The 24,703-nt window shown below is 41.1% G+C and overlaps 1 protein-coding gene across 4 annotated transcripts in view; it reads left to right on the top strand.

The window, feature by feature from the left end:
• ELOVL5 (ELOVL fatty acid elongase 5) overlaps positions 1–23,884 on the top strand; it is a 40,393-nt gene extending 16,509 nt beyond the window's left edge. For 3 of the 4 annotated variants that reach the window (XM_074861725.1, XM_074861727.1, XM_074861729.1), the window contains exons 2-8: positions 6,374–6,439; positions 8,340–8,527; positions 15,996–16,073; positions 16,715–16,886; positions 18,374–18,498; positions 20,372–20,506; positions 21,976–23,884. In XM_074861725.1, coding sequence (XP_074717826.1) covers positions 6,382–6,439; positions 8,340–8,527; positions 15,996–16,073; positions 16,715–16,886; positions 18,374–18,498; positions 20,372–20,506; positions 21,976–22,107 — 888 coding nt within the window. In that variant the 5' untranslated portion in view covers positions 6,374–6,381 and the 3' untranslated portion in view covers positions 22,108–23,884. Of the gene's footprint in view, positions 1–4,322; positions 4,343–6,373; positions 6,440–8,339; positions 8,528–15,995; positions 16,074–16,714; positions 16,887–18,373; positions 18,499–20,371; positions 20,507–21,975 lie in introns of those variants that run through there. The other variant, XM_074861726.1, reaches the window with a different exon arrangement.
• Positions 23,885–24,703: the final 819 nt, after the last annotated feature.

Here is a 24,703-nt window from a genome sequence, read left to right as displayed (position 1 = left end):
TTAAATCCTTTTTTGACATAAATGTCCCAGCATGTGTTTTCTGTGGAAAGCGTAGGAGGGAATTTCCTTTGAAGGGCAGGAGCTGGTAAAATACTTCAGTATTTAATAGCCCTTTCCTCAGAGAGTAGTGATGTGCCTTAGAAGAGCAGGTTACCACTGCTCGCAGCCTGTATGAAAAACTTCTTATAAATAAATTTTTTAAAAATATACTTCAAGAAAGCACATTTCTGTGTAGCCTTTGGCCTGTATTTTTGGTTGCCACACCGAGGAGCACCAGGACCATCCATGCCTGGACTGAGTGGCAGGGTAGAGTCTGCATCTTCTGCCCAAACAGATGGACGGCTGCTGGAGTGTAGTGCATGTCCCAGCTCATAGCACCAGAAGTGGGCCAAGGATGCAAAACATTCTCTGGATGTCCAAAAAAAGGTCTATCTAAATCCAGAGGATTTTTGAAAAAGTATTTTGATGATGGGGCTCGATCTTGTTGGGGCAAGGTGCAACTATTTTTCATAATATTTGTGTTGCAGGATTGGAAGTCTAGTAATTTTGTTCTGTTTAAAACATCAGATATGCATTTTCCTGGATTAAATGTTTGGATTTAGAGTAAAGTGTCTTTTGGGTTATAAGCCTGAGTGCTTCCAGGCTCTGATCCAGCTTGCCCTGGTGTTCAGGGGCCTCACTGCACTGGTAAAATTTGGTAGCAGAGAAAATGATTTCTTTCCTGTCCATTGTAGAAAGGCAGGTTAGGCAAAAATAACTACTGTATATGGACATACCTGTTTTAAAAAGTAGTGTGTAGCATAATTAGGTCATTTTTTTTTTTCTGACTATGTACCAAATAAGGCTATGGATGTCATCTATCTGGACTTCTGTAAGGCCTTTGACATGGTCCCCCACAACATCCTTCTCTTTAAATTAGAGAGATATGGATTTGATGGGTGGACTGTTCAGTGGATGAGGAATTGGTTGGATGATCACATCCAGAGTTAGTGGTCAGTGGCTCAATGTCCAGATGTAGATCAGTGATGAGTGGTGTCCCTCAGGAGTCTGTACTGCAACCAGTAATGTTTAGTATCTTCATCAGTGATATAGACAGTGGGATCTAGTGCACCCTCAGCAGGTTTGCAGATGACACCAAGCTGAGTGGTGCAGTTGACATGCCTCAGGGACAGGATGGCATCCAGAGGGACCTGGTCAAGCTTGAGAAGTGGGATTTTGCAAACCTCATGAGGTTCAACAAGGCCAACTGCAAGGTCCTGCACATGGGTCGAGGCAACTCCTTGTATCAATACAGGCTGGGGGATGAAGGGATTGAGAGCAGCCCTGTGGAGAAAGACTTGGGGGTACTGGTGGATGAAAAACTGAATGTGAGCCAGCAACGTGTGCTCAAAGCCCAGAAAGCCAACCACATTCTGGGCTGCGTCAGGAAAAGCGTGACCAGCAGGTTGAGGAAGGTGATTCTCTCCCTCTAATCTGCTCTTGTGAGACCCCACCTGGAGTACTGTGTCCAGCTCTGGGGCCCCCAACATAAGAAAGACATGGACCTGCTTGAGCGGGTCCAGAGGAGGGCTGTGAAGATGATCAGGGTGCTGGAGCACCTCGCCTACAAGGACAGGCTGAGTTGGGGCTGTTCAGCCTGGAGGAGAGAAGGCTTCAGGGAGACCTTATTGCAGCCTTTTAGTACTTAAAGGGGGCTTAAAGAGAGATGGGGACAGACTTTTTAGTAGGGTCTGTTGCAATAGGACAAGGGGTAATGGATTTAAACTCAAAGAGGGCAGATTTAGACTAGATATAAGGAAGAAGGTTTTTAGAATGAGGGTGGTGAGACACTGGAACAGGTTGTCCAGAGAGGTGGTAGATGCCCCATCTCTGGAAACATTCAAGGTCAGGCTGGACAGGGCTCTGACCAACCTGATCTAGTTGAAGATGTCCCTGCTTATTGCAGGAGCGGGATTGGACTAGATGAACTTTAAAGGTCCCTTCCAAGCCAAACTATTCTATGATTCTATGAATAGTGTGCCTTGCTGTGGGATGACTTCTAGGTAGAGGAGCATTGCTAGTGATCTGCTCATGTCTGTGGTCAGTTGCAGAATGTGCTTACTTTCAGTATGAGGAAATATGCCGATTACAGTGTTTCAGATGGCCACTGGTTTAATTTTTCTGGGAGTCGATGTTCCTCTGAATTGGGAAGCTATTCTAATTAAAAAAGAACGCTTGTAGTTGCTGCCGTTGAAGCAGTGTTTAATGTTGTGTGACTGTTGGCAGGAGACTTGATGCATTTTCACATGACCCCTTCTGGAACAAAAGCAGATTGTTTCCCTCTGTTTTTCTGTCACACAAATGAGTTCCTTTTGAAACAATTTCTTTTTCTGCAAATTCTGGAAATCGACACCAGGAGTAGTTCTTCCTTCGCTGTGCCTTTTACAATCTGCTGTCTGATAATGCTGGCACCAAAAGCTGCTTTGGGGTAGTGGCACAAAAAAGCTGAAACCTGCAGAAAGCGTCCTCCTCTTGGGGAACAAGGTTTTTCTTCCAATTTTATGGAAGGGTTGAACATGGAGTTTCAATTCTTGCTATCTTTGCTATAGCTAGGCAGAATTTGTTTCTGCTTTCTTAGTTATTTCATTTACATATCTGCATTTTCAGTGTCCAGCAAACAACAGTATATAGCAAGTCAGTTCTGAATTGAGCTTTCTTGTATTTTTTGTATAATGAACCTTTGTTTTTGAAACAAACTGTCCTGATTTTGGGATTGGTTGCCCCCGTACAGAAGAAGAAATGGACACGAAGGTCATCATGTTTAGAAAGGTATGAAGATGCCCTTCCTAGGGAGGAGGAGGAGGGAGGAGAAGACTAGACAGTAACCACCTCCACCCGATCTCTATCCCTGAGTGAGCTGTGGGATATACAGAAAGATTTCAGCCATCATCAAGGCGAGCACCTTGTCACTTGGCTGCTCAGATGCTGCGATAACAGGGCCAGTAGCTTGGATTTAGAGGGTAAAGAAGTCAAGCAGCTGGAGTCCCTCGCTAAGGAAGCGGTAGGGCTCTCACTTCCTGCCAACCCTCATCTATATACTGAGCATGACATTATATGATATGGAATATTCCATTGGCCAATTTGAGTCCAGTGCTCTGACTCTGCTACCTCCCAGCTTCTTGTACACCTGCACACTAGCAGGACATAGGAAGTTGGAAAGTCCTTGATTTCTTAGCAACAACTGAAAACATCAGTGTATTATCAACATTCTTCTCATACCAAATCCCATACTGAATCCAAAACACAGCGCTATTCTAGCTACTAAGAGGAAAAATTAGCTCTATTCCAGCTGAAACCAGGACAAACTTTCCCATCTGAAGCCTTCCTCTGCAAAAAAGGGTAGTTGAAGTCAGGTGCAGATGCTGGATTATTGAATGATGCCATGCTACGTAACTAAATCAATCAGTACTGGATCAAAGAAGCAACAGACAAATTGAGTAAGTAGGGATTTCAAGCAACAAAATTGATAATCTGCTAGGGAGTGCTTTTCCTGGTGATATTTAATAGCTGACAGATTAAAAAAAAAAAAGAGAGGTGGAAAAAGAAAAAAAGAAGAGCTTGTTCTGAATAACTTTCTTGTCCTTGGAAATTATATACTCATTTCTCACAGTCTTCCTGATGTTCATTCTTCTGGTAGCACAGCATAGTCTTCTCAGTTAAATTTCCTTATTCGTAGGACACCAGTGTGCTAGTGCCGTGGCTGTTCATGCAAGCACTCACAGTTTGTGTCATAGCTGGCAAGGCGATTGTAGTGCTAGGGCCTGAATAATAGGCCCTGAAACAAAGTTGACCTCTAGATGAACCTCACAACTAAGTGTTATCCATTATTAGTATCTGTTAATTAGTAAAATCCGTATTACCATTAGTGTTAATTATTAGTAGCTGATCATTAACGAAATATGTATGCTCACTAGTGAAAGATGTAGCTTAGACAGAATATAATCAGTAGTGAGGATGAAATGCTGTGAGAATGTATCCAACTTCCCTCGTTTAGCCTTGTTCAAGGCTGAGAACCCAAGTGTTTGGCCTTGTTAGAAACTCCCTTGGTTCTCCCCCCTGAGCCCTGGCCAGGCTTTGGGTGGAATCCAACAGGAGGATGAAACCAGATGTTTCCGCTCAAAACAAAAGTGCAAGTTATTCTGCCTTGCTGATTTTGGGTATATAAGGCTGGGCCCGCTCACAGTGACTTTGGATGCCTCACCTATGGGTGGACGCACCGCGTAGGATTTCCCACTTGCCAGGACAGGCTCTCCAAATCCTCGCTGTAACCAGGGCTGCCCAGCGACTGCGGATCTGGGTGATGGTAACGTATGCAAGTGGTGATGGATCTTTATTAATCACTATTCTCCCCATCGTGTAGTAATGATTAGGCACATTGCCTTGCTTAACTGTATGTAGTAATAATTAAGTGTACTATTCTGTATTTTACTGCTTATTGTCTCTATTACTTAGTTATATCCTTTAATTATTAACAGTAAAATCAGCCTACTCTTTTCACTCTAGTGTCTTGAGTTTAACTGACATCCTCAATCAGCAAAACAGCGATGTAATCCCAAAAATGCACCTTCTTGTGAGGTGTGTGCTTATTTGGGCTGGGCTTCTTCAGTTGGAAAATAAAACCAGTATGAAGCAGGACTGCAGAAGACTTAATGCTCCTGGTTATTTTATTCAAGCTCTTTTGTTTGTGCCTGGTGACCAGATTCCAGGGAAGTTTCTGTGCCTTTGTGTGGTCCAAAGCAGTACAAAGAGTTGATGCGTGTGAAGGGGAAGGTCCTCTTCTGCGCGTGGCCCTGAGAGCCCTGCGGGAAACAATGGGTAAGGGGTGCAGCCAGAAATCCTCCGTGAGTGCGGCAGCCTCCTGCCTGGAGCCCTGTGGTGGAAGGGATGTGGACATGTAGAAGACCATGCAATGTAAATGCACAAATCCAAGACCATTGTGTTTTATTGGTCCCACAGGAAGTTGAAACCCTTGTGAGGGCCGGGCAGCTCCCAGTCCCACTTTGGACTAGGGAGAGGACGTCATTTGCATCCTGCTTGGCTTTTCTTGCTGGACTCAAAAGAAATGGAGGTGTCAGTCCCAGCTGACTAAAACCAGAGGACCTACTATTCATTTTACTTGCATAAATCAGAAATCCCCTAGACGTAGGGTTTTCACAGGTGAAAGAGAGATGTTTCTTTAGCTAGAACTGAAAAAAAGAGGTATGAACTTTGTTGTTGCTAGCAACTAAGTGTAAACTTTCGTAATCGTTTTGGTTTGTGCTGTGGGTATGTTGACAGCTTATGTGTTGCTTACGTTATTTCCCTGTAACTAAAAATTGTTAATATTAGTAGTTTGGGGGGGAGAAACGTCAGGAAGTGAAAACTGTCCTATTAAAAATGGATAAAATTATTTTAGTGAAAGTTCAGTACAGTTCTGGATAGAAAAGAGGAAATTGGAAGGGTGGTTCTTTTTGGTTTGGTTGCTTTTTTTACTTAAGAAAATTACTTCCTCTTCTCTTCAGAATGGCTTCATATGCAGTTGTCCCTGCTCATGGAAAGTGTTGCTACTTCCTTCCTGCTCTAGCCTTAGGGAGGTACAGTGGCTTATGTACCTCAGAATATATACCAGGTGCTACCAACGAATACTGGCTGTGTGAGGAGCTGACAGATGACATTTGAATCCCTCTACGGTACTGATGTTGAATGAGTTTTATCTGGTAATGTCTTGCCAGTAAGCAGTTACTGGAACTGAAGATGTTCATGCCATGAACTGCAGTGTTTTCTCCCTTGCCACTGCAGCCCTCGATGTCATTTGGTGACTGTTGATCTCTTGGTTTTATGGGCTGTTAATCAAAGCTGTAATCCGTCACCTATCCACAGAAGTGAAAGCAGAGCTAGTTTTCACTTTTTACCTTCCCTCCTCCTCCCCACCTAGCGTTGCCAGCTACTCGAGGCTCTTTGTTAAAAGAGCTTCATAGCATTTATTTGAGAATTTCAATATTTCTGGCTTTCTCAAGGTCCAGTCCTCCTCCGTGCAGAGGGATCTTGCAAGGTGTCATCGTGTATTTGCACTTACAAAATACAGAATTAAAAAGAACATAAGATTAATCTGAACTCATTATTTTAAGCATCTGTGTATCTAGATTCATGATAGAATATTTCAGCGAGAAATACTGCTCTTACACCAGTGGCTCTACAAGCTTTATGGACTTTATATATGCTAGTAATGTCCAGTATGTCTGCTGCAATTTTTGCATATTAGTATTTTGTTAGCCCTAACAGATGGTACTCAGATGATTAAACTGCTTCTGTGAGCTGAAGAACTAACTTCTTCCTCTTCTTTCCATTTCGATAGGTTGTAGAATGGAACTTCTGGATAAAACAATCAATAGCTACCTTGATGTTTGGCTTGGACCCAGAGGTAAGATTTGTCAAAAGTTAAATACGTGAATAAAAATGATATTTAAGTGCAGATACTAGGGCATAAGAAACAGCTTTTCTGTAACATCCTGACTTTGACAGGTGACTACTTCAGTATCTGCAAACATCAAAATGTGTGATTCTGTAATAAATAAAAAAATCTAATCAATGCTTCTGATCTTTTGACCTGAAGAGCTGCTTATTTTTCACCTATGACAATCATAGGAGCTATTCTTCTTACTCAGTTAAGCTCCTGTGGTTAGTCTTAGTGAATGGCTTATCTCAGATCTTTGCCGCCTTCTTTTCTTTTTAAGAATTTAATAATAGTTTTTATTTTAAAAAATCTTTTTTTAATTTGCATTTGATGAAATAAAAATATTCTTACCCTCATAACCAGAGCTGCTAAGGAACTTTTCATTGAAAAAATGTAGTTTTTGGAGAGCATTGCTTTGAAACCGTTCTTTTTAAAGAAACAATGGTTTTGGTAGGTTTTTGACTGGGAAAAGTCTACAGGTGGAGAACAGCAATCCTGGTCAGCATAAGGAAAAGAGATGCAGTGGGACTGGGACAGGCAGTAGCCTCATGGTGAGGGCTTCCAGCTAGGGTAGGGATGGCCGTGTTCCACCTGGTCCTGACCAGGGGGTGTTAAATGTCAGCATCCCGTACAGAGTGTGCATAGCAATCCTGCTCAGTGGCATGTGCTTTCTCCTCTGATTGCTTCAGTAGTGTCTCTTCGACCTCTGTCACAGTGAATTCAGTGGTGGTGCTAATTCCTCGCAGGACAAAGTCCACAGGAGGTGGAACAAGTCTCTGATCCTTCAAAGTGTGTTTTCTGTTTGCTTTTGGTAGCTCAGTGCCCTTGTTGCCCCCCTCTTCATACTAAGCCCATTTAAATTAGTCTGGATGTTCTGATATAACTTATTGCATGTGCTGGCATATGGTCTATATTTGCCATGTCTTAAAAATAATGAACCATAAAGGCAGCAAATCCAAACAGTTTCCCGGCTTTCTTAACTACTTCCCAACCTACATTTTAAGGCCTCACGTCTTACATTCAGGATCCACATGTGACTCCTTTGAAATTAAGTCAGGGCTCTGAATGCCAGCAATACTTGAATTGTTAATTTATGAGTTTGTAAATTTGGTTTCAATCCTTTAGACCAACTTCAGTGAGAGGAGTGAAATACGGTGCTGTTGCTGGGTACAGACGACACAGTTGTGGTTCAGAGGAATCACGCACTTGTCCCAAGTGTTCCCCTGAAATCCTCTTGTTCAGGGTGGTTTATGTGCTTTTCCTGAGAGCTGACATGTTGCCAGCTGGACTGGTTAGTCAGACTGGACTGGCTCTGTTTCACTGCTCATACAAGGACTTCAAAATTTAATCCTTTTGAGTAGCACATACATGAGTCTAATTGTGTTAGCACCGACTCGAAAATAATTATCAGGATCATCCACTGATAACTAGAGAGGTGTCTGCTTCACTCCCAGCTTTGCTGTCTCTGTGAGGAAATAAGGTGTGTGCTATCAGGAAAGGCTGGTTTGAGAGAATAAGGATTGTTGAAGCTTTTCTTCATAATTTAAACTCATCTGTGGTGTTCAAGATGGACGATGATTCTGAACAGTAGTGACTATTTAAAAATAATAGCAGTAATAATTTAAGAATATTTTTGCCTTAGGAAGAGAATTATTTCTGCTTTCTTTAACAACTGTATAACTAAAATCTTGTTTGCAGAGGTTGGTTGTAATTAGCAATGTGGCCCTTAATAAAATGGCTTGCTGATCTTCCTTTGTCTTTCTCCAGTATTCTGGCACTAGAAACATTTTGGATAAAGCTTTTTCTGGATGCACTGAATTTTTCCCCTTACAAAATCTAAGTGTTTCCATGTTTTTGTTTGTTTCAGACCCCAGAGTAAAAGGATGGCTTCTTCTGGAGAACTATACACCTACCTTTATCTTCTCAGTCTTGTACTTACTAATCGTGTGGCTAGGACCAAAGTACATGCGGAATAAGCAACCGTTCTCGTGCAGGGGTGTTCTAGTGGTCTACAACCTTGGACTTACACTGCTTTCCCTGTATATGTTTTATGAGGTAGGAGGAAAGGGGTTGGGTCAGGGTTATTTTGCGGTGTCTGATTTAATTACATTGGCTTATGTTGAAAATGATCTCTGAGGAAAGTCCCGGGGAAATATCTGCAGAAACATTGCAACCGTTCTTCAATGTCACTTCTCAGGGGAGAAAACTGTAGTTGTAACATTACCTCTAAGGACAGTATGAAACAAACCTTGCCTTAAACATCTATGCTGACATTGGTTAGCAGTGTTTCAAATGCACTTCTGTCGCTCAGTGGAAGTGAAGGCCTGATCTTTCAGCAGGAACCTGGCTACTCCTTCAGTAACTCCTCCTTGCCTAGAAGTCATGCTCAACGTGACTGTGCTGGTGGATTGTACAGAGTACTTCATAGCAAAACTACGGCTTGATTTGGAGTGCAAAATGTGTTTTATTTAAATGTGTTTAATCATGCACACACTCCGCATCTATTTCTGTAAGCCTGCAATCGCTTCATGTCCTCTTAGCTTTGCTGAAACAATTGCATCAATGGCGTTGTGATTCATCTGTTTCTTGGAAGTTAAAATCTGAACATACAAATATATTTCCAACTGAATTGGACTCTCTGTGGACTTATTTTCTCTCCTAACAAAACAAAGATTTAGGCAGTATAAAGTGTTCCACTTCCCAGAGAGCATTTTAGCTGCTTTTACTCAGAATTATATGGTTTTTATTAAAGTGAAAATTAAGAGCTATGGTAGTGTAAATAAGAATGTGGTCAGAAAATGATTGAGTGTGTGGCTTTAATGTACAGGATACTCTGGCTTGCTTTTAATCAAAAGCATTTCTTCTTTCTGTAAGGAGAGATTTCATTTTCAACATGTGATTCAAGCTAAAGCTAAAACTACCAATCTCTTTTCCTTTTTTTTCCTTTTTTTGGCATTTGCTTAGAAGTATATGCAAGCTGTAATTCTCCTTTAAGTTTGTAGTTAATTCTGTAGTGTTTTACAAGGTGAGTGTTTAGATAGGAAGTGATTTAAATTTAAAGTTATTTCTCTTGTGTAGTGAATTGTCAAAAATTACTGAGTTGGGTTATTAAGAACTTTGATACTTGATTCTTCAGGGTAAACAGTCTTGGATTCAGTAGATACTTGGAACAACTTTTATTCTTGATGTGCTTATGTTTCTAACCTCCCAGTCAGGATGTTACCATCCAGAAAAATTTGTGTGTTATCTGTTTAATTTGTCTAAAAGTAGTGTTGTGGACTTCATGTACAACATCTGCATTATTTTATGCAGATATTATTTATAATTATGTAATAATCTATTGTTTTAACCTCCAGTTACATTACTGAGTGTTTACAAGTATGGACTTTTCTTCAGTTGTACTGAGTATGGATAAAACTCTCAGGATAGCCAATCTTTTTTCCTTGAATACTTGAAATAATATGCATAGTTTCCACGTGAAAATTACTATAGCATTCTACATGTTACAAAACATGGTGATAAATTTAAACGGTAGAAAAGATCCAAACTGTTGATCTTATAAATGCCTTTTTCTTGCTAACAATGAACTGGTTACCAAGAAAGGACTATTTATTGTATGCTGAAGAAGTCCTCATACTTGTAGCCAGCTGAATAGCATTTATATTGTGAAGGAATGAGACAACTAAAATACAGTGAATATTAAGGCTCCTCCTTTCTGTATAGTGAAACACTTAATCAAAGTGAATATTGCTCGTAATGTAATGTTATCTATGTGAAAGTGTTCATTGGTATTGCTGTAAATATACCGTCCCTTTATAAATGGGAATACACGAAGCTACAGTGTTATGAAGACTATTAAACTTGTGGTAGTTGCTATGAAATGTGTTTGACAGCACTTACAAGCTAGACGTGAGGGCAAGCAACGTAGTGCAACAAGGGGCTGATCCCATAAAAGTGCTTCCAAGTAGAGAGCTGTGCTGACATAACACTGCATTGCTTGATGTTTGCAGGGAGAGAGCTGAAGGGCTGGGTGATAGGGAAAAAAATGAGCTTCCTGCACCTACAGGTATGTTCTCTAGCTGTAGTGCCTCCACCATTACCTTTGTCAGTGCAAAGCAGATGATACCTTTGCTCAGATCACATCAGTTGTGGAAATTTGGCTTTGAAGGATTAGCCATACATCAGTAGCACTTCATAGTGCACATACTCACTTTTAAGATAACATGGTGAAGAGCAGCATTCAAAAGAGATGTAACTCCCTGTTCTCTTCCTTGTTGTCACTTTGAATTTCAGGTGGATTAAACTTTTTTCAGTCCTAGTTTGAGGAAAGTCATAAAACATCACCACTTATGAACCTGTTTAGTAGTCTGTCTGAAAATAAGCTGCTTTAATAGCTTGTGTACGATAAACCTGAAACCTTGCTTTGGAGTTCTTCCTGAGTTACAGCTGTAGTGGTTCAGGTCATGATTCATAGCATCACAGCTCAGTTTAAATATTATATGACTGAAATAAGATGTTAAAGTGAGGCATCCTCCCAACTAGGATGAGAAAGATGACCTGCTTGGTTTTTCTGACCTTTACATCTGAAAAGTTATATGCAATAACATGGGGAAAACAATTTTGTATTGTAGGATTTGTGTAATTCTAGTTACTGTGTACTTGCACCATTTGGTCTACTGATGTAATGTAATATAATATAACCTTATTTTAAAATCACTAGAAATCTTATACCTCTTATTTGGAATTCCTAAGATAGTAGTTTCTGTGTGTACTTGCTATAAATTATTTATTTGGGCATTTAATGACCGGACTGGGTTCTGGTACTAGCAGAACAGAGTATTGAACTGTGGTTGTCCCAGACAATACAAAAGGCATGGCAGGCCAAGGGGGCAGGAGGGGTTTCTCCAGGCTGACCTGTCACTCCCATACTTCAGGAAGAGGGGGTGCTCATTAGGGGCAAACAATGTTTTATTCTGTATAAATCTACAGTGCTTGGACTTTGAGGGAAAAAAACACTCCTGTGTTGCGCAGGGGCAGCAAGGGGTGGCCTCCTGTGTGGTGGAGAAGGTGCATAGCAGGATATGGGTTAATCTCCTGCTGACTGGCATGGCTGTATCTGAAGGAGCTACGGGAGTTAGGGAGAGAAGCAGAGGTAATACTGCTTCCACCCCTGTTGCTGCTCTGCTCCAGGTTCGCGAGTCAAGTTGTTCTTGCAACACTGTGAGTAGGGCCCATGCCTCTCTACTCGAGTCTTGGCGGGGTAATTTGGCAAAGTAGGAAGAGTGCCAGGTACCCAGTTATATGGCATGCAGACCTATTTTATTTTGGGGGTGTTTGTTAGCAAAACTAAACAAGTGATATGAGCCACCAGGATTTGAGCAACTGAGGGAACTGGGGTTGCTTAGCCTGGAGAAAAGGAGGCTCAGGGGAGACCTTATCACTCTCTACAACTACCTGAGAGGAGGTTGTAAAGAGGTGGGTGTTGATCTTTTCTCCCAGGTAACAAGCAGTAAGACACGATCACTTCCCTAGTCCTGCTGGCCACACTATTTCTGATACAAGCCAGGATGCTGCTGGCCTTCTTGGCCATCTGGGCACACTGCCCGCTCGTATTCAGGCAGCTGTGACCAACGCCCCCAGGTCCTTTTCTGCTGGGCATCTTTCCAGCCACTCTTCCCAAACCTATAGCATTGCATTGGGGTGGTTGTGACCCAAGTGCAGGACCCACCACTGAGCCTTGTTGAACCTCATACAGTTGGCCTGAGCTCATCGCTCCAGCCTGTCCAGGTCTCTCTGCAGAGCCTCCCTACCCTCGAGCAGATCAACACTCCCACCCAACTTGGCGTCATCTTCAAACTTACTGAGGGTGCACCCAATCCCCTTGTCCAGATCATTGATAAAGATATTAAACACATGGGCCCCAATAGTGAGCCTTGGGGACTACCACTTGTGACTGGCCACCAACTGCATTTAACTCCATTCACCGCAACTATTTGGGCTCTGCCATCCAGCCAAGTTTTAACCCAGTGAAGAGTACACCTGTCTAAGCTGTGAGCAGCCAGATCCTCCAGGAGAATGCTGTGGGAAACAGTGTCAAAGGCATTATTAAAGTCTAGGTAGACAACATCCACAGCCTTTCCCTCATCCACTAAACAGGTCACCTTGTCATAGAAGGAGATCAGGTTAGTCAGCAGGACCTGCCTTTCATAAACCCATGATGACTGGGCCTGATCACCTGGTTGTCCTGTACATGCCATGTGACAGCACTCAAGATGATCTGCTCCATAACCTTCCCTGTCACCAAGGTCAGACTGACAGTCCTGTAGTTCCCTGGATCCTCCTTCCGGTCCTTCCTGTAGGTGGGTGTCACACTTGCTAACTTCTAATCAACTGGGACCTCCCTGGTTAGCCATGACTGCTGATAAATGATTGAAAGTGTCTTGGTGAGCACTTCTTCCAGCTCTCTCAGTACCCTTGGGTGGATCCCATCTGACCCATAAACTTGTGTACATCTAAATGGTGTAGCAGGTTGCTAACCATTTCCACTTGGATTATGGGGCCTTCATTCTGCTCCCCATCCCTGTCTTCTAGTTCAGGGGGCTGGGTACCCAGAAAACAACTGGTCTTACTATTAAAGACTGAGTCAAAGAAAGCATTAAGTACCTCAGCCTTTTCCTCAACCTTTGTCACTGTTCCCCCACCCCGCATCCAATACAGGGTGGAGATTCTCCTTAGCCCTGCTTTTGTTGCTAATGTATTTATGGAAACATTTTTTTATTGTCTTTTATGGCAGTAGACAGATTAAGTTCTAGTTGGGAAGGAGCTGTCTCTTTTCGTGTCGTTTAAAAATCACGTACTCTGGTGAAAATTATTATAGTCAGCCTTTTCTGAACAGGCTGATTTCTTGAGAGAAGATATGCCTGTGTGGTTGTGCATCAGCAATGCCATTAGCAAGCCTGGGCTCCTGCCAACCTGAAAATGAAGGACTTCCTAGGGACAGAGGGCAGGGAAAGGTTGTTTCAAGCCTGGGGTGGCTGAGGAGCCACCAGCCCGTTGCTGGGCAAGTTGAGACATGCTGTACAGTAACTGTAAGGGGGGGACCACAACAAGCATGAGCAATGACTTAAATGCACTAGCTAGCCATTTATGACACCTCTATTGCTTTCTAGGTGGCATGTAAGCAGCTCCCTGGTGCTGTACGCCCAGCCCTGTGCGTAACAGAACCCTTTGGGAACCATTCGTGGTCAGGTCTCAGAGTGGCCCATTGATTTTGTTTTCTGAAGCTTTCCAGTATGTGCTGAAAATATTGTGGATGTAAGAAATAGTGGTGTCAGACAAAGGAGCAGCTGGTTTACTCAGTAAAAGGATTATCTGTGTGTTGTATGTTGCACCAAGCAATGTTTGTGGGCAGCAGCAGCAGTTTGTGGGCAGCAGTAGCAGCTTTTCACCATTTAGTTCCTCTGGAAAGGGAGAGATTAAATTATTTTTGTAACTTTACTAACTATTTATATGATAAGAGATGTTACAGTTTCCTACAAGTGTTGCTTTGCTTCTATCATTTAAACCCCTGTGGCTGTGAGAGTATTACAGCTTCCTAGCATGTCACTACATGCTCTTCTGGAAACAAGGGAGTACTCAGGTTTAGCTGAAGCTACCTATAGCCACATTGATGGCTTTGCCCTTCAGAGAGGTGGGATCCATCCAGACACCTTTGGTTGTGTTACGCTTTAGGTAGCGAACCTGTATCGCTTGCAGGGAAAGCTCTTTGGGTTTCACTATGCTACCCTTTACTTGGGATAAGTTTATGGACCACAGCATTAGTGATGGATGCTATTTGGATTAATTACAATATAAACATTGTGATTCTCACTCTAACTTCCTTGAACTATGAGAACTGTATGAAAACATCTGTAAACTCTTAACAACATGATCACAGCACAATGTGATCTTCTGTCTGAGGGACTGGTGGGCACTTGTGAAGCCGCACAGGCTTTCCCTCGGTGCCCTAAGAGTGGTTTGGTGTAAGGCTTCCTCCGGGACATAGCTGGTCCTTTAGCAGGGTACCACTTCTAAACTGGTGTGCTTTGCACAGCTGTGCCTGCCTTACAGCCCGGAGAGGAGTCCTCCCGTGGCTGTGTTCCCTTTGCTGCTTGGATAGAGAAATTGCTTGGGTCTGCCGTTGATGCGCACGGCTGCCCTGCTCTCATTGTGGCTAGGTGGTATTGATTTGTCTCTAATACATGAGATAATTCCAGGTCTATATGTTATAACTAGATGTCTGTCTTTTTTTTTTTTTTCCCCCCTAAGTAGTGGCAATAATTCTATCTTGGGTCAAAAATAATGACCTAGGCTGATTGGGTATTTTAAAAGCTAATTTAGGAGGAAAATGAGGCATGAAAGAAATAACATTAGGAAAAGGTGGATCGTTTAACTGATAATCTTTATTGTACCTTTTAGAATTAGCTTCCCATTCACAGTTCTGAGCAGCATTTTAATCATACCAGTTATTGTAGTCCCTTAATCAAGTGATCATTTTAAATGACTTATGGTACAAAGAGTTTTCCACTGTGGCTTTGCAAAGCTTTTTTTTATTCTGCACAAGCATAGTTAAGGCCAAAACTGGATAACTTGCTTGTGCAGGATATCTGTCTCTGCCTTTAAAATGTTTTTTGGGATACCTAACAATATTAAAGGGGGGCTTGCTCCTGTCCTTGTACCCACTCCTTCCTCCCATCCCACCCTCAACCTGCCCCTCCATCTCCCACCCATGAAAGGGTGGGACACGGACATCCAGCTTGCCTCTTGCTTCTCCAGAGGTTTCAGCCAGCCCCTTGGCAGTGGGCTCCCTATCAGCCTCTCATGACTGATACCTGCTCATTACTCTTAAAAGTAATTCCATCAGATCTGAGGTGTTATTTGTTATGCCAGGAAGTCAGGCAGGCGATGCCATATCCTATGGAGGAAGTCACTTATACTGGGATGAGTGAATTATTTAAAAAGATCTTGAAGAAATGCAATACCGTAAAACATCACTTGTTGGCTGTTAAGGATAGCAAAGCTGAAGATTTGCTCTGTTAGATGGTTGAAAATTTGTAGTCAGATCTCTTTATATAAAGTTTATTTAAAATAAACTTTTTCTTTCCAAAAATAATCAGAAGAAAAATATATTTACTTTGGTTGTTCACTTTCTCCAACAATGAGATCATCAGCCAAGAGGTAAAGATATTTCTTGAGAATCTGTCTGGAATATGACTGTGCAAAACACACACGCTCTGTGGGATAAGTGGGCATAAGATGCTACCTCCTATTTTTATTCTGGTATACCCCAATTGGAAGAATTTGTTAATTCACCCTCCACTATGATTCGGTCACTGCTTGGAGCTTGAATTCAACCTAATGCCACACTCAGGTGCCCATGAATCCCTTGACACCAGATGTCTCAGCAGAGCCGCTGTGGAGGTTTGCATGTGCCACGGGGTACAGCCTTCTCCCCAAATAACACTTTATTCTTTGATTTTCTCAGCTGTTGACAGGAGTATGGGAGGGAGGATACAATTTCTTCTGTCAGGATACGCACAGTGGAGGAGAAGCTGATATGAAGGTAATGTAATCGAGACTTACAGCTAATAACATTTCAGATTGTCTGCTTGTGTGTATGTGAAAAGCAGAACAGTATTCATTATGCAGGTTTTGTTCAAACTATATGCTTTTTTCCCTCCTTTTACAATACAATGGACAATGCATTGTCAAACATAATAGTTGATCTACAATATATTCGTGGTTAGTATTTTGGTGAGTAATTATCTGTAAATTTTCAAGTGTTCCCAGGTCAAAAAACAAGGAGTTGGTCTTCAGATTGTATCCAACCTCTATGTGTTGTGACTCCCCTTTTCCTTCTGAGATGTGGTGATGATTTCTTCTGGTCGCTGTTCAGACCTCTTCTTTACAGAGAGCACTGCAGGATCAACTTCGGTTAAATTTTTTCTCATTTCTCCCAGGACACCCCAGGTGCACAGCAATAGCCTTATAAAGCAGTCTTTGTCATCCTGTTTTAATCTGTAGCTATGGGTTTGTACTTGGATCTCCTACAGAGATACCTGAGGCAGAAGCATTACAGAAGATCTCAGCAGTGTCTTCAATCCTAGTGCAGGACAGAATCTGGATTTTAATTACTCAGACAGCAAAAGGGTTGAAAGCCCCCACAATGTGCAATGCTTCTAAAACTTGTTTCCTCCCTTCTAGATCATACGTGTTCTCTGGTGGTACTATTTCTCCAAACTCATTGAGTTCATGGATACCTTCTTTTTCATTTTGCGGAAAAATAATCATCAGATCACTGTTCTGCACGTCTACCACCATGCAACAATGCTGAACATTTGGTGGTTTGTTATGAACTGGGTGCCTTGTGGTCACTGTAAGTACTGGGTTATGGTGGGGAACACTTGGAACAAGGGTCTCGTTTTGGTTTTCTTTTGATCAAACCAAACATCTCTGGTACCTTCAGCTGTTCTGTCCCATATTAAGATGCTTTTCTGCATTGCAACTGTTGCAGATAGTTGCAGGAATTAAGCTGCCTCTAGAAAAGGCATGTCTATGTAGTTTGAAGAATTTGCATGGCAGTGTGACACTCATCAGGGGCAGTAGTCCAGGTCTGATACCTGTTAATTTTGCTGTCTCTATTTTGTGGTGGTTGCAGACTCTCTAAGGAAACAATACTCTTTTCCAAGTCAGGACCAGAAGCTTGTTTCAGCTGCAAGATAGCTAATAGTGACTCTTGTTCTTGTATCTCTCAAGTTTACTTGAGATGTTACTTTCTTAATTTAATCTCATTATACGACTAGCCATAACGAATTATTTCAATTAAAATCGTGTCCCCTGAGTGCTAATGAACTTGACTAAATGCATCTTAAGTGGAAGATTTCCATGTCTCTCTTGTCTAAATCCTGCTAACCTCTGGCAATCTTGCTTTGATTCTTTAATTTCACTGCTTTTAGCTGGCATCTAGTTTCCTAACTGCATTAGCATGTCTTAGTTGTGGTTCAGACGTGCAGCTTATAGATACTGATTTTGCTGAACACTCATCCAAGAGAAACCTTTTCAAATCCAGTGGATGTGAACTACCATCAGTGCAGACCAAGAGGCTGGGTTGCTCAGGAGTCTGCTTTCTGAGCCAAACAACATAGAAACTCTTACTTGTTTTGTGTTGTCGGCACAGCAGTGAGTAATGCTGAACTTATAAAAAGTGTGCATCTGGAACCACATTCTTCTCCAGGGAAGTCAGTCCATGTTTATACAGCAGTCAAAAGTGCAGATACTTAAGAGTCTATCTTGTGTTTGTGTGGTCTTGAAAATACTTTTGTGCTATTTCTAGTGATGTGTTTTTCTTCTTCCTTTCCAAGCTTTATGTTCTGCTTGGTCATCACAGTTCTGTGTGGTTTGGTGTTAAGCTAAAACTTTCTTTAATGACTAAAGGTGCTGTAAACAAGGACAAATAAAATAGCTAACTTGCAGTTTCTGAAGATATCTGTTGCTTTTGGTTATAAATGACAAAATAGGCTCCTGCCTGGAAGGAAGTGAAATAAGCCTAAAATTAGATGGGTGAAGCTAGTGATTGTTGGGCATGTTTACATGCCTCATTTTTATCAGCTTCCTCAGTTCCCTTGAGAAGCCAAAATGTAGATGTGAAAAAGAATAAATCAAGGAAACAAAGCCAGAAGGCTGGTATAAAATGCACAGCTGCAAAACAGCTCCTCCAATCCAAAAAACAAATCTCTTGCCTTTCTTCTAAGAGAAATCATATTTTAAATAGTAGCATTTTGAACTTGTTATTTTTGTAAGTTCCATGAAACAGCGTGTTCCTGGTAACGCAGTGTACTTTCTTTTTCCTTTGCCCTTTTTTAGCTTACTTTGGTGCCACACTGAACAGCTTTATCCATGTCCTCATGTACTCCTACTATGGATTGTCTGCTGTTCCAGCAATGCGTCCTTATCTGTGGTGGAAGAAGTACATCACTCAGGGGCAGCTGGTGAGTGATTAGTCTTTCAGTGCTTCAGCAGGCTCTTGTATTTGTGATGAGATCCTCTTGTCTTTACTGAGTTAGAAAATTTTGGCAGGGGGTGGAAGAAGGGAGAATGAAGGCTAGTACCTTCTACATCTCTAAGTGCCTAAATCACCTTAGAAATCTGGCTTCTGCACCTCCGTTTGCTCTGTTTTCAGGACGATGGGGAGCTGGGGACTGATGGTGTACATGAATCAGTGCTGAGATCAGTGGGATCTTTCTCCACCTCCCCGTGTTGTATGGCTAGATGTATTTGGAAGCTGCAGCGCTGGGTTTTCTGAGACTCGCTAGCTAGGGAGGAGGGAGAAGCGTTTCTTCCAAGTCAGCTTGAGCTAGCGTGCTTTTCTCTGTGCTTGGTTGCTCAGGCTGATGTTGAGATGACAGACCAGAAACTGACTGTAATGCAGTCCACAGCTAACAAGGCCCTTCATTCTAGTCCTGTGGGACAATGGATTTTCTGTCTCACTTTTGCATGCAGTTGTAAATGGTTTATTAAAAAGTGTTCAATATTTCTGGTCTCCTTCTGCACTTTAAATGGGCAGATTTTTTCCTCTTGTAATTCTGTGCTGAGCTCCTTGTATCCATTTGTATTGTTTCCTGTGTGTACAGTGATGAAGCCCGAATGCTGTGTACTGGAGGTGAAAAGAGCAATGAAATTAAGCAATATGGCACATGCTGTAGTGATACTGAACAAGAACCAGGTTTCAATGTGTCTAACATGTCAGAACACCACAAGGAAACGTGCATGAGTGTTGTGTCTTCCCCATTTTGTAGGTGGGGAAACTGAAGCCTAGAGATAGACTTTTTTGTTATCTTCCCCCCACCCCTTAGCACCTTCTCAGAGCTGTGAATAGGTTTAATAATATTTGCTGGTGATGATTAATAACACCTGCTGCCAGCAGTTCAGAGTGTTGATTCTCAAAATCTGTGGTTTTTTTAGCACTCTTCCTTCCTGAAGGATGGCTGAGTATTGTAGCAGTGGGGATCATTGTTTGAGGGGGGGTTTGTGCTTTGTGTGTGGAGATTTCCCTTCCAGATTTATGCTCTATTCTTCATCCTGGTTGGCTGAGGGCTACAGAGTGCAAGTGTCTCAGTGCTTCAGTTGCTCCCCTGGCTATTGTCATAGCTGCTTTCACTTCCCTGCCTCCTCTGTGTGCATAGCTGTTAGGGCAGCAAAACAGCCGAGCAGAACACAACAGTCTTTCCCTTTTTAAATAAACATTCCCTAATCTGGTAGCCTTCATGTGAGGATGAATTTTGCCTAAGGCCCTCTGCAGCATTTAGGCCCGAACTCTGTTTTTCCAAACGAGATAATTGAAGATAATTAAACCCCCTCCCTCCCCAGCTTCCTTGCAGCCTTTACCCCCAAAATTCTTGCACTGGAGTCATATGTGAGGCAGTCATGTCTGTGGGAGAGGATTGCAGGATTTGTGTGTAGGCCCAGTGACCCCAAATCTTTTGCAACTGAAGCAGTGAGATGCAGATCTACTCTGTTAGGATGGTAGAGTCAAACCCCATGAGCTCTCACTAGGAAGAAGGTAGTCTTTGTTCCTTAGTATATTTATAAATCGATTCTACATAACTTACTCTAATGCTCTAAAATGGAACAATATCAATCAAATAAAAACACTTAAACAACAGGATACCACAATCTGAATATCTACTAACTCAGGTTTACACTGTTAGTAAGACAGAGAAGATAAACTTGTCAAACACACACTATTAGATATTTTGTACTTGTTTTGGAGGTAACTAATGAGATTTTGGTCACTAATGGCTCTTTTCCTCCTTGCATTAATGTGTTCTATTTCTCTATTTATTTTTTTTTTCCTCTTCCCAGACTCAGTTTGTCCTGACAATCTTCCAGACGAGCTGTGGTGTTGTTTGGCCATGTGCATTTCCTCAGGGGTGGCTGTATTTCCAGATTTCTTATATGATTTCTTTGATTATCCTCTTCACAAATTTCTATATTCAGGTAAAAGTAATATTCATCTACTCTTTGTAGCATTCTGCTGGCTCTGTATCTCATTGCAAGGCTGTTTACAGAAAGATATGCTTGAAATACCCTTTTGTTATCTTCCAGTAACATGCATACGTTCTTAAAATACTGTACTTGTTGGTCTGCCCTTCAATTTTGAATCTTCTGATATTTTGTATCTGTAATTCAGAACAATTAGTAATTTCAATAAGCAGAGTGGCACAAAAAGACATTTTGCTAATGCAATTTAACTGCAGATAAGGGAGAGGAAGAGCTTTATGTAAGAAGCAGCTTTCCAGTCTGAAATAAAACAGTCGCCTGTGAACCTGTGAAGCACCCGAAGGAATTGTTCATTACTGCTCTTACAAGGGGAAATGCTTGGTTTATATCCAGGGAAACTTCCCAAACTCCCAACGTACAGAAATCTGGTTTTGTCTCACCTCTACAGGCATTTTTTTGCATTTTCATATGGAAAATCAGTTTTTTGAGTTGCGTTTCTACACAATTGATTTCATGTCTGAACAGATCCAGACTTGGTATGCATTGTTCTGAGTAGTTCGTAATCAGGTTCTGTGCAAAGATGTACCCATCTTCAGAAAACCAAACAAGCACAGCCTACTGCCCCCAAACAAGCAAACTCTGTTATGTTTTTTAAAAGTCTCTTGAAAGATTTGAGCATTTTGGGTCTGCTAAGAGTGATTCATGGGGGGAAACATAGCAGGCTTCCCTATCTGATCTTCCAGTACTTCTTAAAGTCAGTCCCATGGCTCGTATCACTTGACACATGTGAATGTGCTAATTAAACATGATGGTATATTCCAAATATTACTTGACTTCCTTCATCAATTTTACTTATACTTTAACTTTTAATCATTTACCTTTCTTTCACACACATATTTTAGGAAACACACTCTTGTCAAGTGACTGAGCCCCTTTGACAAAGACTAATTAATGTATATATTTTCACTGTCTAATTTTTTTTTGGTGTCCTGAGCCTTCCTGATCCTGTTAGTCTTTGCTTCCCTTGTTGGCCAGTGCAAATTCCTTTCACATTTCTGTCTCTGAACTTCCCTCACAGTTCTTGTTTACCCACTTCTTGTTCTGGATTTGTTTGAGATGGTCGCCTGCAGTGCATCAAACCTCCTTCCTCCCTTGTCATTTTGAGTATATTCTTCTGCCATAGTCTGCTCATAAAATTGCTTCCCTTATTTCTAATTTACGGTTAACGTAACACTCCCAATGCTACCATCATACTACCAAGCCTTTTTGTTTTCCAGTGAACTAATTCTCTTGCTGTGATGAATGAAAGGCATAGTATAGCCTCATACACAAAAAATGGTAGAGCTTGTTACCGGCACGTCTTTAAAAATGATGGATGCAAGTTTATTTTTGAGTTTCTCAAGTTACTGTGAGAAGCGGTTATTTATATCTATTTAAGCAAAACCATGTGTCTCCATATATTCTAGACTTACAACAAGAAGGCATCCTCGAGGAGGAAAGAGTATCAGAACGGCTCTACGGCCACTGTGAACGGGTACACAAACAGCTTTTCTTCCCTTGAGAACAATGTGAAACAAAGGAAACAAAGGAAGGATTGAAGACCAAACTGAAAAACCATTTTGATAACCCCAACAACAAAATCATCTGATTGTAAGCACAATAAGAGTTGTGCACTAATACTCTAATGGCTACTGTAACTATTCCTGCCTAGAATAGTGTGATTTATGTAGGACTTAACCAGTGCAAACACCCTAGAAACTGTATACAGGACATAAAAGTAGGTTAAAGTTTAAAAATAATTCTGGGCTGTCACTGACCCCGCTATAGACTGTGGAAGGGAGTATTATCGTAGTATCCGACACTGCTGTTGCCTTACTAGTCAATATGATAGGTGCTGAATTATGATTCACAATTTGAAAACACTGTAATCTAAACCTCCATTTTTTTTACTGTAGATCATGCATGTGATTGTAGAGGTAATTTGTACAATGCTGGTTTCAGTAGATAAACACACATGCCTTAAATTAAAAAGCAGGGCCCAAAGCTTATTACTGGTTTAAAAATTAGGGTATGTTTCAACTTTTCAGTTGACTGACTTTTTATTAAAAAGTCATTTAGAAGAATCCATTGATCATTTTACTGTTTTGTATGTGATACACAATGTTACGTATCTCTTACACGATACAGTGAAATTGGAAATGGTGAATTTAGTTTTGTATATTTGGCTTTAACTGACTAAACAGTCACAAACCAGATGAAAAAGTTATTTTACCTTTTTGATAGATCTTATTTTTTTATTTGAAATATGTCACTAATGTAAAATTAATTGGCGCTTACACAGTCCAGTAAGACTTAAATATTGTCTCTAAGGTTTAGAGTATATACAGGGTGGACCCATTTTTTCTTTTCTCTTTTTCTGTTTCTTTTTTTTCTCCTTATTTCTGAGAATTCTTAAATGCTAAATGAAGAGTGGTTTTTAATATGGAAACTGGCAGAATTTCAAGTGTTAATACCATAGCCATATCCACATTTTAGGAGCTACTGTTTAAGTCTGTGACCTATCTGAAAGCGTATTTAAAAACGAAGACAGAAAGATGCTTTTCTGCTGGAATTGTCTGTATTTAGGTTGGTATCTGTACTATTCTTCATGTAGCATATGTTCATTTTTAAAATGTGCCTAACATAAATGTGTTTTTTTTCCCAAACAAGCAAAATTAAACAGTCTAAGTCATATCTAATGTTTTTTAAATGTTACTGAAATGTTCTGGAAATGTCTGTTTCTGTAATGTGAGTTGTGTATATCACCAGTAATGTTTTGGCTTGTTCTCTGAGGATTTGGTTTGAGTGCTTGTTAAAGTTACTCCTTGTAAAATCTTGCCTTGCACATATGAGGAGTCAGTTGCAAAGCCAATATCTATTGCTGGTAGAGTTTGGCTTATGAATATTTTATTCATTAAGCTCTGAAAAATTGAATTGTGCAAGACATTCTGCTGGTAATTGCTCAAGTTTAACTGTTTGTTTTTTGATATTTATATAAATGCCAGTTTTAGCATGTTTAATTTTTTTTTAAAATTAAATCTTTTTAAAAATTTTTGCACATCTCTTAGGGAATTAACAAGTTCTCCTACTAGCCTTGTGGGTTTTCATTCCTTGTTTTGAAGGAGACAGTGTCTGTTATGTTTACATTATCAAAGCTTGTACGTGTGTCTTCATTTCTAGGTACTGGTTTGCAGAGTCTTTACATAGCTCAGTACAGCAGCTATAATGTTCAAAAATAGGCTGTCTAAATGTGCTAGAAATAAACCCTTGGCTCATCTGAATATACCTACATTGTTAATGTCTGACATGGTTTAATCATTAAAACACTTTTGATGATCTCTGCCTGATTTCTGGTGAGTTTGTACAGATTTAATGCATTGCCCCATCCTGTGTCAGGCCAAGGAGGAGGTGTCATGATGGAAGGACAGCTACAGATATTCAGAGAAATTTAGCATACCAGAGATTTGGTAACAAATTCCTTATAGAAACCTTTGGCTGTTACTAAGCACTGCTCCCTTATCTGGCTGTAGAAATATATAATATGATAATTGTTTAATTAAACCTCCCACTGGGATGACTCACTGAATGCAGAGCAGCCTGAATGGCTCTGAGAGGATGAGTGCTGAGAGCAAAGCTTAACGTGGCTGAGACGGACTTTCTGCCTCAGATATCCTGTCTATAAAATGTGAATAATACCTCTCTCCAGAATGGGAATGTTTTTGCAACCTTCTTGTAGCTCCCCTTGCCCTTAAAAGTGATCATTTCTGAGCCCTCACTGATTTGAGTGTTCAGTCAGTGCATTGCAGCAAGCCAAGATAGATAGCTTGGTGATGCACTTAGTTAAAACAACTACTTATGTAGCTGACTGTCTTCTCACTTGCAGGCTCTTAAAACAAGAAACCGAGAGCAGGGAAATGGTTTTGCACTCTGTGTGAAAGGCTCAGAGGTTTCATGCTATGCTGGTCTCTTCTGGGAGGGAGCTCCAGATGCCTGAGGTGGTTGCTAAGGCAGTTTTGTCTCCTGCACGTGCAAATTCAACTTTGAAATTAAGTGTTTTTCTAAGCGGGGGTTCAGTAAGGTGCAGTTCTTTGAATGATAAGTCAAATCTGTAGGGAGTACCTTGAAGACAGAAGCCACAGCACCAACCTGGCCTTC

This window comes from Strix uralensis, chromosome 3 (assembly GCF_047716275.1).
Source record: "Strix uralensis isolate ZFMK-TIS-50842 chromosome 3, bStrUra1, whole genome shotgun sequence".
In the NCBI taxonomy this organism is placed as follows: domain Eukaryota; kingdom Metazoa; phylum Chordata; class Aves; order Strigiformes; family Strigidae; genus Strix; species Strix uralensis.
This window is presented reverse-complemented; position numbering and strand designations above follow the sequence as displayed.